Below are 12,860 nucleotides of genomic sequence, written 5' to 3'. Positions count from 1 at the left end.
TGATCAACTTTACCAGTGTGCTCCTGTTTCATGTGCCGGAAACCATGAGTATGACTAAAGGTTTCCAGCGAAGCAATGTTCACTGTGTTCAATACATATCCAAACCATCACCAGCGATTATGTAAACAATTTGCAAGGCAGATAAAAACAAAACCAGACTAATAACCCTTAATTCTGTCTGCCAGCATAAAAAGTAGACTAGTCATGCATCACTAATGCAAACCACACAGAATGCAATGTGTACAGTACATTGGAGCTCAGTGTGTGGTACATACCCCGTAGGGAAGCAGCATTAGCATCCTGAGGCTCAGCGAAAGCTGCCTGGTTGGGCAGACTGTTTCTGGAGCGAGTCACCGATTCCAGCTGGGAGGCCCGACCCAGCAGGGATGCCGCATCCAGGACTTCCCCTTCTTTGGCTTCCAAATCTGACTTGGAGGTGGTAAGAGGTCGAGGTCCTGCTGGAGCTCCTAGGTGGGTGGGATCATTAAGGCATGCAGCCGTACCGCTGTCTAAGCTCAACACTCTGGCATGTGTTTTGGCACTGCCTGTGCTTGGAGTACGGCGGGAGGTACGCCGCTTCCCTCCGTTTCGAACTCCTGTCTCAGGTTTTACTGTGGTGGAAGAGGAGGAGGAGGCGTTGGCTGAAATGTGCTTGGCTTTCAGGGCCCTGTAGTGGCTCTCTGGTGAGTGGCAGGAGCGGGAGGTGGTGCTAGATGAGCTGTCCGTGCTTAGGTGCTTGGTGGAGTGGAGACTGGAGGCACAGCTGAGTTCACTCTGATCACTGGAGTCATCCTCTCCACCACCAGTGAATACAGCACTACAGGGCTTGGCCATAGCACGCGTAGAGATGTAATCCCGGTGATGGCTGGCATCAAAGCTGCTTGCTCTTTTCTTTCCAGTCCGCCGGCGTCCACTGCGACCCGCTGATAGAGAAGAAGTCCTCTGAACAATGTTAGCTGAGTTTGGTTGAACGTTGTCTTTCACCTGCTCCTGCTCTGTGACAGCTACACCTGTTGAGCCATCAGCACTGGTCCTGATGCCAGGCTCTTCGGCACACTTGACAGGTTCCACCAGTTCTTGGGTTGCAGATGACTGAGTGTCCGCAGTTTGTTTAGCAGTCAGCTCATTGGCATGTGGGTTTTTATTGGCTTCCCTGGAGGGAAGATTACCGAGACTTCGAGGGCTAATACTAGAAGTCCTGTCGTCTGTAGGAGCAGATACTGTCTCTCCCGTTTCCCGTGCACGTTCATCCCCTGAAAGTGACAGCAGGCTCTCCACATGTGTAGAGCTGGTCTGTTCACTGTGGAAGCTGCTGACAGTGCTGTTGGTGTCTCTGTCTGTGCCACTGCAGTAACTCTCAGTGGAACCACTACTGCGAGTACTCAGACTCCTCAGGCTATCGGCACTTCGCTCCCCTCCTTGGGACTTTGCTCCTCCACCAGAGGCTTTTCCACCACCACTCCCTTCCACCTGGTATAGTCCTGAGCTACTCTCCCCTGCTTCCTTAGAGGCTGAGCGAGCAACCCTGCGTTGCTCTTTGTGTCTGTAGCACTCTACTCCAGAAGTTGAGGGCACAGCTTGGTCCTGCTGGTGCAGGGGGTCTGCCCCATCTCTGTCACATAGCCCTGGCCTGTGTGGTCTGGCAGTTTCCAGCTCACACACAGGGTCAAGGCCACCTCTTCTGGGTGGAGGATACAGAGCAAAGTCTGGCAGACTCGGGTCAGGGAAAGCGGAACCTGCCGAGCTAGAGGTCCGTGGCAGACCTCGAGAACGGAGCTCCTTCCTGAAGGTCTGAGATTGCATGGATGAATGAGAGGTCACCTCCGTGTCACAGGAGGAGTGTGACAGGCTGAAGTGATAAGCAGCAGAGTTACAGAGATCAGCAGGCTCCCTGGACAGCTCTGAAGGACACAAGGAGGTTGACGGCTGCAAGGAGGCGAAGGAATCATTGGGAACGAGGCAGTACATCTTTGTGTCTGAGAGCAGATCTAAATGGATACAAAGAAAATATACATTGAGGAAAATGCTGAGAAGTAATAGTAATAGCATATGTGACTGTGTGTTTACCATGATCATGACTACAGCTCTCAACAAGAGTCAAACTAATGTCATCTGAGGTCCTTCCACAATCTCCTGAAAATATAGGAAAAACAGTTTTTAAGAAAACCATCATCTTTGAAAACCTACATGTAACTGGGATCTACAGACCACATAACAGAACATTATGAATACAAACTGTTGCCTTGCACTAAGAAATGCTTTTTCTGGGAGGTTTCCCTAATTGTTTATGGGGAAAGGCCACACTTAATGGAGGTATGAGCTAGTCTGAATAGATTCTTTGAATGCTCTGATGACAGCACAAGATAACAATTGAACAAAGATGTAACTGTTAGGATTTGTCTTGGAAATGTTAAGGGTTTTTTTTAGGAGTTGCCATGACTTCCTGGAAGTCTGTGGCAAACTGTCTAAGTGTACAGTAAAGGGGAGGGGAGATTAAAAAACTAAATCCCTGCAGAGCCCTTGTCCCACTTCAGACCATTTAGTCTCATCACAAACTGCCAGCTAATTAGAATGGCATCGAACAGACTCACTGAATTATTCAGGCGACGCAGGCGCCTCACTCAAACACTCAGTACAATGGCCCCCTAGCACAGCTACAAGTTCAGTTGTTGTCTTCATCTCTGTGTTTCAATAATGTGCTCTCAGAGAATGACTCCCATGCTGGGTCTTACAATGTATAACCCCCCTTCCCATTTTTTCAAAGCCAGCAGTGCCTGTCGAAAGCTGCCTCATCATGGTGTGACTGTTGAGGTCACAGCAATGCTGAGTCAGGCTGCATCTCCTGAGCAGCTTGGGGGGGTGGGGGGGGGGGGGGAATCATGGTTAAGGATGTGGTTCTTCCACAGTCAGAACATGCATTAGTGTTACATACAAAGGATTTTTTAAACCAACCCTACTTGTAACACGTCACTTCTTTCTCTTTTGCTCTTTTTAAGTTGAATAGGCACAGAAGAAAACTGTGTGGCATATTACCTTTGGCAACTGTTGCTCTTCGATGTGAAGATGCTATCTGAAATTTGAATGAAAAGATAAGTTAAGCTATTTGTCTTTCAAAAGGAAAGGTGGTCAGGATATCAGAAGCTTATTTCTGCAACAACATTTTCATCAAGCAAACTGACAAGGTGTGATCTTTACAGAATATGACATCTCTAAGAAGACACCGTTTGTGTGTTACAAATAGCTAATGCCTGTGTACTGTCAAAAAAAAAAAAAAAAAAAGTTTTGGGTTGTCTTCCAACTTGCCACACAGCAGCTGAGCAGAATGTGTAGGCTGATTAGAGACTCAAGGACATACAGTACAAAGACACAGAACACAGCACCCATGGGGATTCAGAGGTTAAATATATCTCACAGAATAAGGGAGCTAAAGAACTTTGAATATTAAAGAAGATATCAGCCTGACAGCAATATGTAAAAAATAAATAAAGAAATAAATCATTCCTAAGGAAAACACTCCAGTGCATATGCACACACACACCCCAACAGTTGCTTCCTCTAGTCCAGCAACAACAAAAGTAAAATAACTTAGCATGCTCAGAAGACCCTTATGAGGAAAACATCGAGGGAACAGTTTACCCTGCCCGGTAGGGTAGGGTTACCGGGGGGCCGCCCTGGAGCCAGGATCGGGGAGGGTGCCCGAGGGCGAGCGTCTGGTGGCTGGGCCTTAGTCCATGAAGCCCGGCCGGGTACAACCCGAAAAGGGGACATGGGCCCACCTTTGAGAGGTACCGGCTAGATATAGTCGGGCTTACCTCTACGCATGGCTTGGGCTCTGGAACCAGTCTCCTGGAGAGGGGCTGGACTCTGTCTCAGTCTGAAGTTGCCCCTGGTGAGAGGCCGTGGGCTGGGGTGGGTATTCTAATATCCCCTCGACTTGCTGCCTGTATGTTGGGGTTCTTCCCGGTGGATGAGAGGGTTTGTTCCCTGCGCCCCAGGGTCCTGACTGTCATCGGGTCCTGACTGTCATCTGCGCTTATGTGCCGAGTGACAGTTCAGAGTAGGGCTGCTCGATTATGGCAAAAATGATAATCACGATTATTTTCACTGAAATTGAGATCTCGATTATTTGACGATATGTCACGGTTCTGGGTCCGTTGGACCCAGTATTTTGAGTTTTATTATGTTTGGGTTTTAGTTTGCTTCGGGGATTGTTTTCTTGTTCTCTTGTTGTGTTTATGATGATGATTATGATGTTTATTATTAGAGTTCCATGTTTCTGTTTATCTGGGTTTAAGATGCGGGTTTAGTTTCATATGTTATTTCCTGTCTGTCTCTCGATGTCGAGCCTGCGTGTGATGTTTTATTGTGAAGGTCTGCGTCTCATGTGAGTGTGTTCAGTTTTACCTCTGTCTCGTCTTACTGATTGTTCCCAGCTGTGTCCACCACCTGTGTGTAATTCCCGTATTTCTCTGTGTGTATTTAAGTCGTGTCCTCCGTCATTGTAGTTGCTGGTCCGTCTGTGTATTCCACCCTGCCTCATCTGTGTATCTACCATGTCTCACCCGTGTGTTCTCCCTGCTGTCCATCATCATTCTCCTCTGCTCATCCATGTCTCATCTCCAGGTACCCATGTCAGTTCACTATGGTTAAGGTTTTTTATGTTTTGTTATTAGTTCACCCAGTTTAGGTTATTGTTTAGTTTTCACCGATGCCCTATTATTTTGTACCCTCGTTGCTAGTCTCAATAAACGGCTTGGTTTGTTAATCCACACCACGTTTTGGTCTGCGTTTGAGTCCTCCTCTGCAACACATACGGTCTGCCCCAGCCAGACCGTGACACGATATTTATTTAACCCTTTAAGACCTACCATAGAACCAAGTCCGCCAGAGCTTATATATATATATATATTTTTTTAACATGTTGTAGAGCCATTTTTGGGAGCATTTCAAGTTGCTATACATCAATACAACTGTTATAGGCCATATTTTAATAATATATATGCATTAAGTCCATAGTAATTACATTAATTACAAAAAAGTGCAATAAACTACAAAAAAATTGAAAATCATTTTTGTTTTTTTTACATATATTTCTACTTGGGGAAATTTAAGAGGCTTATCCCCCAAAACTTTAAATACAAAAAAGTTGCAAAAAATAGTTTCCCACCACAGGAAATTTATTTTGAGTGTCTTCATAGTTTTATTTTGAAGATACAGCAATTTTTATATACTGCAGGAAAAACAAAAAACAATCCTATGATGCAAAGAAAACAACATGTGCATCAAAATAAACTATTTCCAGCAGTGCAATTCGAGTTCTAAGCATCCCAGAAACTATTCAGAAAAGTATAGAGTCAAACATGACTTATAAAAACACCAGTATAGGCTTTTAAGGCCTACAAGTAAAAAAAACCTACATTTTCCGCGAAAATGACGTCACTTCCGGTTTCGGACAGGAAATGGCGGACATGCGGTAGTTTGTGTTGACTTCTTTTTCAATGTAGGAAGTGTTATGAACAGCTGATCGGATCGGCAAAGCGTGTTTCTGGAATATTATGTTTTTGTTCCTGCAAGCGCTTTTTATGCAATTTTTGCAAAGCTTTATGTGGAAGGAAACCGTGATCTAGGACAAGCTGATGGCATAAGATGTAAGTACAACTCCTCTGGTTTCATATGCAAAAAAAATTATTGCGCTAGCTTACATGGTTCCGGTTCTACAGGGATTTAAAGGGTTAACAATAACAATGTATTGAATAATGACTTTAAAAAATAATATAAAATAGTGTGCAAATACTGATAACAGTGCAAATGTTTGCAATATAAAAAATAAATGAAAAATGTAAACATCTATGTTTTGTGAACTTTGCAGTGTAGCTCTGTGGTGCAGCTATGACACCGTAGCAAAGTTTACACACCATGTCTACTTGATCCACGTCTGACTCCGCGAACCCATAATGTTTCCACACCACTGAAGTTTTTTTTTTTAACCTCTCTTTTCAACCAACGGCAGTCACTCTCCTCTCCAAATAACTTCTGCTTAGCTTTCTGAGCTTCCCTTGGGTCTTCTTAATTGTTGTAATGCGTGTTCGAAATTCAGAGAGGTGCGCTCGATTTGCCACACGGAGCAGCGCGAGAGTAAAGCACGAGGGAGGGGCTAATAATCGGCTCAGTCATTTTTAATGATCGTTGAAAGCCCAGATTGTAATCGTGATTAAAATTCGATTAATTGAGCAGCCCTAGTTCAGAGTACCCAGCCTTCTTAGAGGGCTTTCACTTCGGTGGCCTCAGAATCTCATCTCTGCTTTTCGCAGATGATGTGGTTCTGTTGGCTTCATCGGGTGATGGCCTCCAGCTCGCACTGGAACGGTTCGCAGCTGAGTGTGAAGCAGCGGGAATGAGGATCAGCACCTCCAAATTTGAGGCCATGGTCCTCAGCCGGAAAAGGGTGGAGTGCCCACTCCGGGTCGGGGATGAGTTCCTGCCCCAAGTGGAGGAGTTCAAGTATCTCGGGGTCTTGTTCGCGAGTGATGGGAGAAGGGAGCCGGAGATCAACAGACGGATTGGTGCTGCGGCTGCAGTGATGTGGATGCTGTACTGGTCTGTTGTGGTGAAGAGAGAGTTGAGTGTAAAAGCGAAGCTCTCAATTTACCGGTCGATCTACGTCCCTACCCTCACCCTATGGTCACGACCTGTGGGTAGTGACCAAAAGAACGAGATCACGGATACAAGCGGCGGAAATGAGCTTCCTCTGAAGGGTGGCTGGCCTCTCCCTTAGAGATAGGGTAAGAAGTTCGGCCATCCGGGAGGGGCTCAGAGTAGAGCCGCTGCTCCTCCACATCGAAAGGAGCCAGCTGAGGTGGTTCGGGCATCTGACAAGGATGCCTCATGGGAGCCTCCTGGGTGAGGTGTTCCGGGCATGTCCCACCGGGAGGAGGCCCCGGGGAAGACCCAGGACATGCTGGAGAGATTATATCTCTCGGCTGGCCTGGGAACACCTTGGTGTTCCCCCGGATAAGCTAGAGGAGGTGGCTGGGGAGAGGGAGGTCTGGGCTTCTCTGCTTAGGCTGCTGCCCCCGCAACCCAGATAAAGCGGAAGAAGATGGATGGATGGATGGATGGATGGATGGATGGATGGAACTTAGCATGCCCTGCTAAATAGCTCTGCTTACTAGAAGCACAATACAGATAACAATAAGACAATCTGTAGAAAAAGTATGTACATGCAATATCAGAAACAGGCTTTTTCTGAAAACCCTTGTTCAAAATTCACTATTGGGACCGTAAGGAAAGTAGTGCTTCTGCTGTTTCTGTGGTTATTTCTTTTAGCATTCAATGAAATGTAAACAAGCTCAGCTGCAATGCGGTGCACTTATACTGGTGCATAAACACATTGCTTTCCCCATGCTGTAAATAGGAAATAAACTCCCTGCTGTCTCCCTTCTCTCTTCTCTTGAATATAACGCCACACAATTAGCGATTTGCTTTATAGCAGTAGACAGTATTACATGAGTTGAGTGCAACATTGCACTGTATTCCCATTTGGCAGCAACACTTTCTGCAGCCATCATATGTAACAACTTTCCGGTGGAAACCTGGAATTGTTAATTGCTTAGATTGAAAAACGTCCAAATTATGCTGTACAAGCTAGAATCCAAAAGGTTATCATAATAAGCCGCAACATATATTAACTTGGATTTGAATAAACAGCTGGTAGGAACATTGAAGATCAGCAAGCTATTAAATATAAATCTAATGAAAGGTCTGCAGAAAGTAATACAGGGGGCAAAGGGACTTGACAATCAGGATCCTTTTATTTTCAGCTAGTTATGGAACACAGTGTGCAGCAGGCCAGTGCTCTGCTTACCTGCTGGTTAGACTCCATCCCAATATAGGAGTTCCTGGAACTGCAGTCCACTGGTGGAGTCTCTTGTCGGATGAAGTCTGCCATCTCAATACCCCCTCCAGGGTCCCTTTGCAGACACAAACACATGCACATCAATGGAAACTACTGAGTTCACCAAGATTGTTGAGCCCTGTTACATGCCATTTATCTCCTTCAGTCAAACAGAAAGAAGATGGCAGCAGCTTCAATTTAGGGAAAACACACCATGTGAACTTCTTAAACAGGCCTTTATTTTAAATATTTTGCACAGGCTTTGAAATTCCACAGAGAGAAAACAGATGAAAGCATCCATGATTTTTTTTCTGGGTCTATATTTAGCCCAGACGTGCTTATTTAACCAGATGGTATGTAGAAACAAACAACTTGCCAGGGATATAAATCATTTCCATATGCCAAAACTGCATCATAGCAGGTCAGACCACAAAACAACACTTAAAGAAATCAACCACAACATGTAGCACCAAAAAAAAAACAACAACCTGGAATGCTGTTCCAGATGTGTGGGCAAAGCTATGACTGGTTGAGAGGTCTCATTCTCCCTTTCTTTTTTTTTTTGCCTCTCCCCTGTCCCAGCATCCTGCTAAGCACTGCTTCTGGAATGTGAGTATGAGTCACTTCTTCAAGTCATTTGCAGTAAAAGGCTGAAACCTCAGTGGCTTTTGTTCACTCTGAATGAGAGCTAAACCTAATGTTAGAAACCTGGCATGCGGCAGCTAAATAATGCTCAACTGGTACTAAGGAGCCCGAAAAATATCCCCCACACCATTACACCATCACCACAAGCCAAAAACCACTTATACAAGTTAGGATGTATCAGTGGTTTTTACACCAAATTCTGACCCCATCTGCTGAATCTCACAGGAGAAATTGAGACTAATCAGACTAGGTTAAGTTTTTCATTCATCTGTTCTCCAATTTTGGTGGGCTTGTGTAAATTCTAGCCTCAGTTTCCTGTTCACAGCCAACCGGATTGGGCCTTGGTGTGGTCTTCTGCTACTGTAGCCCATCAGTTTCAAGGCTCAAAGTGTTGTGTGTACAGAGATGCTCTTCTGCATACCTTGGTTTCAATTAGTGGTTATGTTAGTAGTTCATGTTGATTTTTCTTTATCTCCTCTTAACTCTGCCATCAACAAGGCATTTTTAACTAGTAACAAAGTGGTCAGTAAGTGTACTCCTACAATGTACTACTGTTTCTTAATATTAACACTGATGAAACGTATCCCCACAAAAGGTGGGGATTAATTGAAAGCACATATACACCTGTACTGTTAAAGATAAGTGTAGATTTATGTGGCCAATGAGAAATAATCTTCACATCTTTTTAGTTTATGTCACTGTGAACACTGAAATTACATTTAAATAAGATAATGCTTCAAAATAACTAACCAAATAAGTGCCTGAAAGCATTTCAAGATGGCTGCTGAATAATGATGCTTGCTTCAAGAGCTTTGCCAATATGACAGATCCAATAAATTGGGAGGAAAAGAAGTAATAAAACCCAGTGCATGCTGTGTAAAGCACATGGCAATAACTGTAAAACCTCTATTTTTTGTCAACTGGTAGCCCTCTGGAGGTTTTTCTTTTTCCCTTTAAGGAGTACTCCCTCGTTTGGTTTGTACTTTAAAGCAAACATGTGGGAGACATGATGAATCTTCCTGCCAACACTTTCACGTCACTTTACTGGCCTACAAGTGCTGGTAGCGTGCCAAAACAAATCCAACACACAAATGAACCAGAAAATGGAGGGGATGAAACAGACCGCTAATGTAAGTAACACTAGTTTTACAGACAGAATTAAAAAAATAAATAAAAAAATAAATCAGCTTCATAGAAATGTATGGCCCAGAAAATGCATCCAACACATTTGTTAAGCTTTAAAGAAAAACACAATAGTTCTGGATGAATCTAAACTTAAGTGTTGGCAATATTATTGAGACGGACAGAAAACTCTGCAATGGTTTTTAGAACAGTGCCACATAACAGATGTTTTAGCTGAGGAGAAATTAAATGTCACTAAACAGTTTGTTTAAAAGTAACTTCCTGAAGTGGTGTCAGCATGTATGGTTTAATAATTTGAAGTCACCCTAAAGCAGCTACCCAGCTAACCTTTGAGTAACTTGTGTGTTTTCCAGAGTCATCACTACTCTAGACCTCCTTCCTCAGCTCCATTAGACAATGACAGATCACATGAAGTGACTAATCACTTAAAGTCAGTCACACTTTCTGATCACTCATCTTCAGTGTTGGGTAAGTTACTTTAAATTAGTAACTTAGTTACATTACTAGTTACTTGTATCAAAAGTAACTCAGTTACCTCAAGTTACTCGTTACTTTCAAAGTAACTAGTTACTAGGGAAAGTAACTTTGGTTTTACTCAGAATTCTCTTGTTAATGTGTTGCTTCCATAACTTTGCCAGTCTTCTAGCTTGCTTACTTGCCACAAGTGCACTGTGCCACCTACCAATAGAAAGAAAAAAATAATGTGCATATTTCCACGAGAGAAATTCCACGTCTGGAACGTCGTTGACCGCTGCCATGATTCTAGCCTATGTCACAGCGTCATGTACGCTTTTTACATCCAACACAAAAACTGCAGTCGTGGTGCTTTCGATTGTACTCAGAACTCTGAAATTCTGCCTTCTGAATAGGAAGATGTAGGCAACACCAGACTGCAGATGAGCTGCATACAGGGCTGGTTTGGGACAAAAAATCGTCCCGGGCATTTTGACTAGAGACCGGCCCGCCATTGTAGGAAAAATCATAAAGCCTTTGAATGAAAACAAACACTGTTGTGACAGTGATGTACATTGTTCTGATGGTATATATGTATCAATTTATCAATCGTTTGTTGTAAGATTCAGATAATTATTTTTTAAAAGCTAGACATTTTAAATGAGAATAAGAAAGAAAAGTATTTCTTTGTGCCCCCCTCTCCCTGTTAATGCCCTACCTGCCCCCCTGGCAAAACTTTGCTAGATCCGCCCCTGCACAGTTACCAGCTGTCAGCTACTGTACATAAAAAAGGATCCTGGTGTTATTTGTCTCTCAGAAACAGTTGATAACTTCCCTTCAACTCATTCATGTCACCTAAAAGGTCAACCTGTTTCTCCATCACCTGTTCAGCTCTGATGATTCAGTAAGGACATCTCCTGGTTTCATCTTCATGTTTCCCTCTCACCAGATAACCAAACCATATCATGACCAGCAGCTTTTACAGCTGTGGCTCCAGCAAACATCAGCTGATACTAGAAATTAATATTGAATAAATTCTAACAACAGCTGATCAAGCTTGTGCTTGATCAGCAGTTGTCGTGCTGCTGTTGTTTAATGTGACGTCCGCTGGTTTCCTCTTTCTGGCGCAAAGTGGGTGATAAACAAACAAGAGAGAAAAGCCGATCAGCTGATCATTGATCAGTTTTCATGACTGAAGTAGAAACAGGAAAAGGAGGGTGAGCAGATGAGAGAAGAAGAGGCAGCTGTACAGCTCCAGCTTTGTGACTTTTTCATTGTAGCTGAAGTACGGGACAAACTGTGTTCCTTTTCACCTCAATACGAAACGCGCGATATTTTCTCTGAATACGAGACGATTCTGTTTTTTACGGGACGGTTGGCAACTCTAATAATTAACCTTGTGAACAAAATAAAGTTCAACATCAGTAACATCATAGCATCCACCCAGCTGTATAGAAACTCCATCATGCTAGCTAGTACCCAGTACGGAAAAAGTCAGAATAACGAAAATAAACTCCACCTAAACTTGGTTTATATCTGACCCAGAGAGACTGCAGGTCATAACTTCTTACCTGAAGTTCAGTTCACACTCGGACCGGCGGCCGCCTCGGGTCTCTCCTCTTGCCTCCCCTTTCTCTCATCCACCTGCTGGCCTCCACCACTTGCTAATGTTACTGAATCTGTGGAAGCTCCACGATAGCCACCACACGAAGTAACGAGTAACGACCCTATCTAAATCCCAGTAACGACTAACGCGCTCCTGATTTTGGCATAATAACTAGTTACCGTGCTCGTTACCACAATAATAACGTAGTTACTGTAACGCGTTACTTAATAACGTGTTAGTCCCAACACTGCTCCTCTTACAGTGCAATTTATTTCTGCTTAATGATCTTGCACATCCTCTACAGAATATTTTATCAGTTGTGCACTACAGTGCTCCATCTCCAGATATTAAATCCGCCAACAGACTATAACGTGAACTTACCCTGGGCCATTGCTGTCCTCCCTTCGGGTCACGCCTCCATCAATAGCCCCCTCTGTGCCACCTCTGCTCCCCTGATTCTCCTTAGCCTGATGCTCCACCACCTCCCCTTCATCCAAGGCATAGTGGAGGCGGTAATTCACCGTCTTCAGCAGCAGGAACATGGCAGCAATCACACCACAGTAGATTCCCACTATCACCATGGTTGGCGGTAGGGCCTGGAAGTAGAGGAAGAAGTAGGGAAAAAGGTTCTATAGACAACTCTCTAACGGTTTCATTTTTACCCATGTTACAGCATTTTATATCCATTTTCTTTCCTGTGTTTATCTCAGCAGCCCAGGAGTGATGTTGATTAAATTTGGACATTCAGACATGACACATCATTTATAAACCCGTGAACTGGAACCAAGCACTGCCACAGAGAAAATGAGCTTTGCTAAATGCAGCTAAAAAAGATAATTACATTATTGCACCTATTGTCCCAATTATTTATGACACATCTGCAGTGTCTTAAGGTTCGATTATGAATTTTATGTCTCTTAGTGCAGCTGACAAGGAAGCTATTACAAAAAGAGGTGACTAGATGGGCTCTAGGCTCTCTCTTGTCCTTGAGATATCCTCCTGCATCTGCTTGTAGCGCTCACAAACAGCAGCAGCGAAACCAAACTTGCGGCTCAATATAAACCACAGAGCTGACCAAAGCATTTCCACTCCAGGAATAGAAAGGAAACCACAAACCTA

The 12,860-nt window shown here is 43.9% G+C and overlaps 1 protein-coding gene across 6 annotated transcripts in view; it reads right to left on the bottom strand.

The window, feature by feature from the left end:
- The window catches only part of pcnx1 (pecanex 1), a 38,379-nt gene that overhangs the window by 24,307 nt on the left and 1,212 nt on the right, over window positions 1-12,860 (bottom strand). For all 6 annotated transcript variants that reach the window (XM_040041523.1, XM_040041524.1, XM_040041526.1 and 3 more), the window contains exons 2-6: window positions 12,123-12,337; window positions 7,865-7,970; window positions 3,034-3,070; window positions 2,068-2,133; window positions 276-1,988 (exon numbers count right to left, since the gene is read on the bottom strand). In XM_040041523.1, coding sequence (XP_039897457.1) covers window positions 276-1,988; window positions 2,068-2,133; window positions 3,034-3,070; window positions 7,865-7,970; window positions 12,123-12,337 — 2,137 coding nt within the window. The remainder of the gene's footprint in view (window positions 1-275; window positions 1,989-2,067; window positions 2,134-3,033; window positions 3,071-7,864; window positions 7,971-12,122; window positions 12,338-12,860) is intronic.

The sequence above is a fragment of the Simochromis diagramma genome, unplaced genomic scaffold (assembly GCF_900408965.1).
Source record: "Simochromis diagramma unplaced genomic scaffold, fSimDia1.1 OVJJ01000304.1, whole genome shotgun sequence".
NCBI lineage: Eukaryota > Metazoa > Chordata > Actinopteri > Cichliformes > Cichlidae > Simochromis > Simochromis diagramma.
This window is presented reverse-complemented; position numbering and strand designations above follow the sequence as displayed.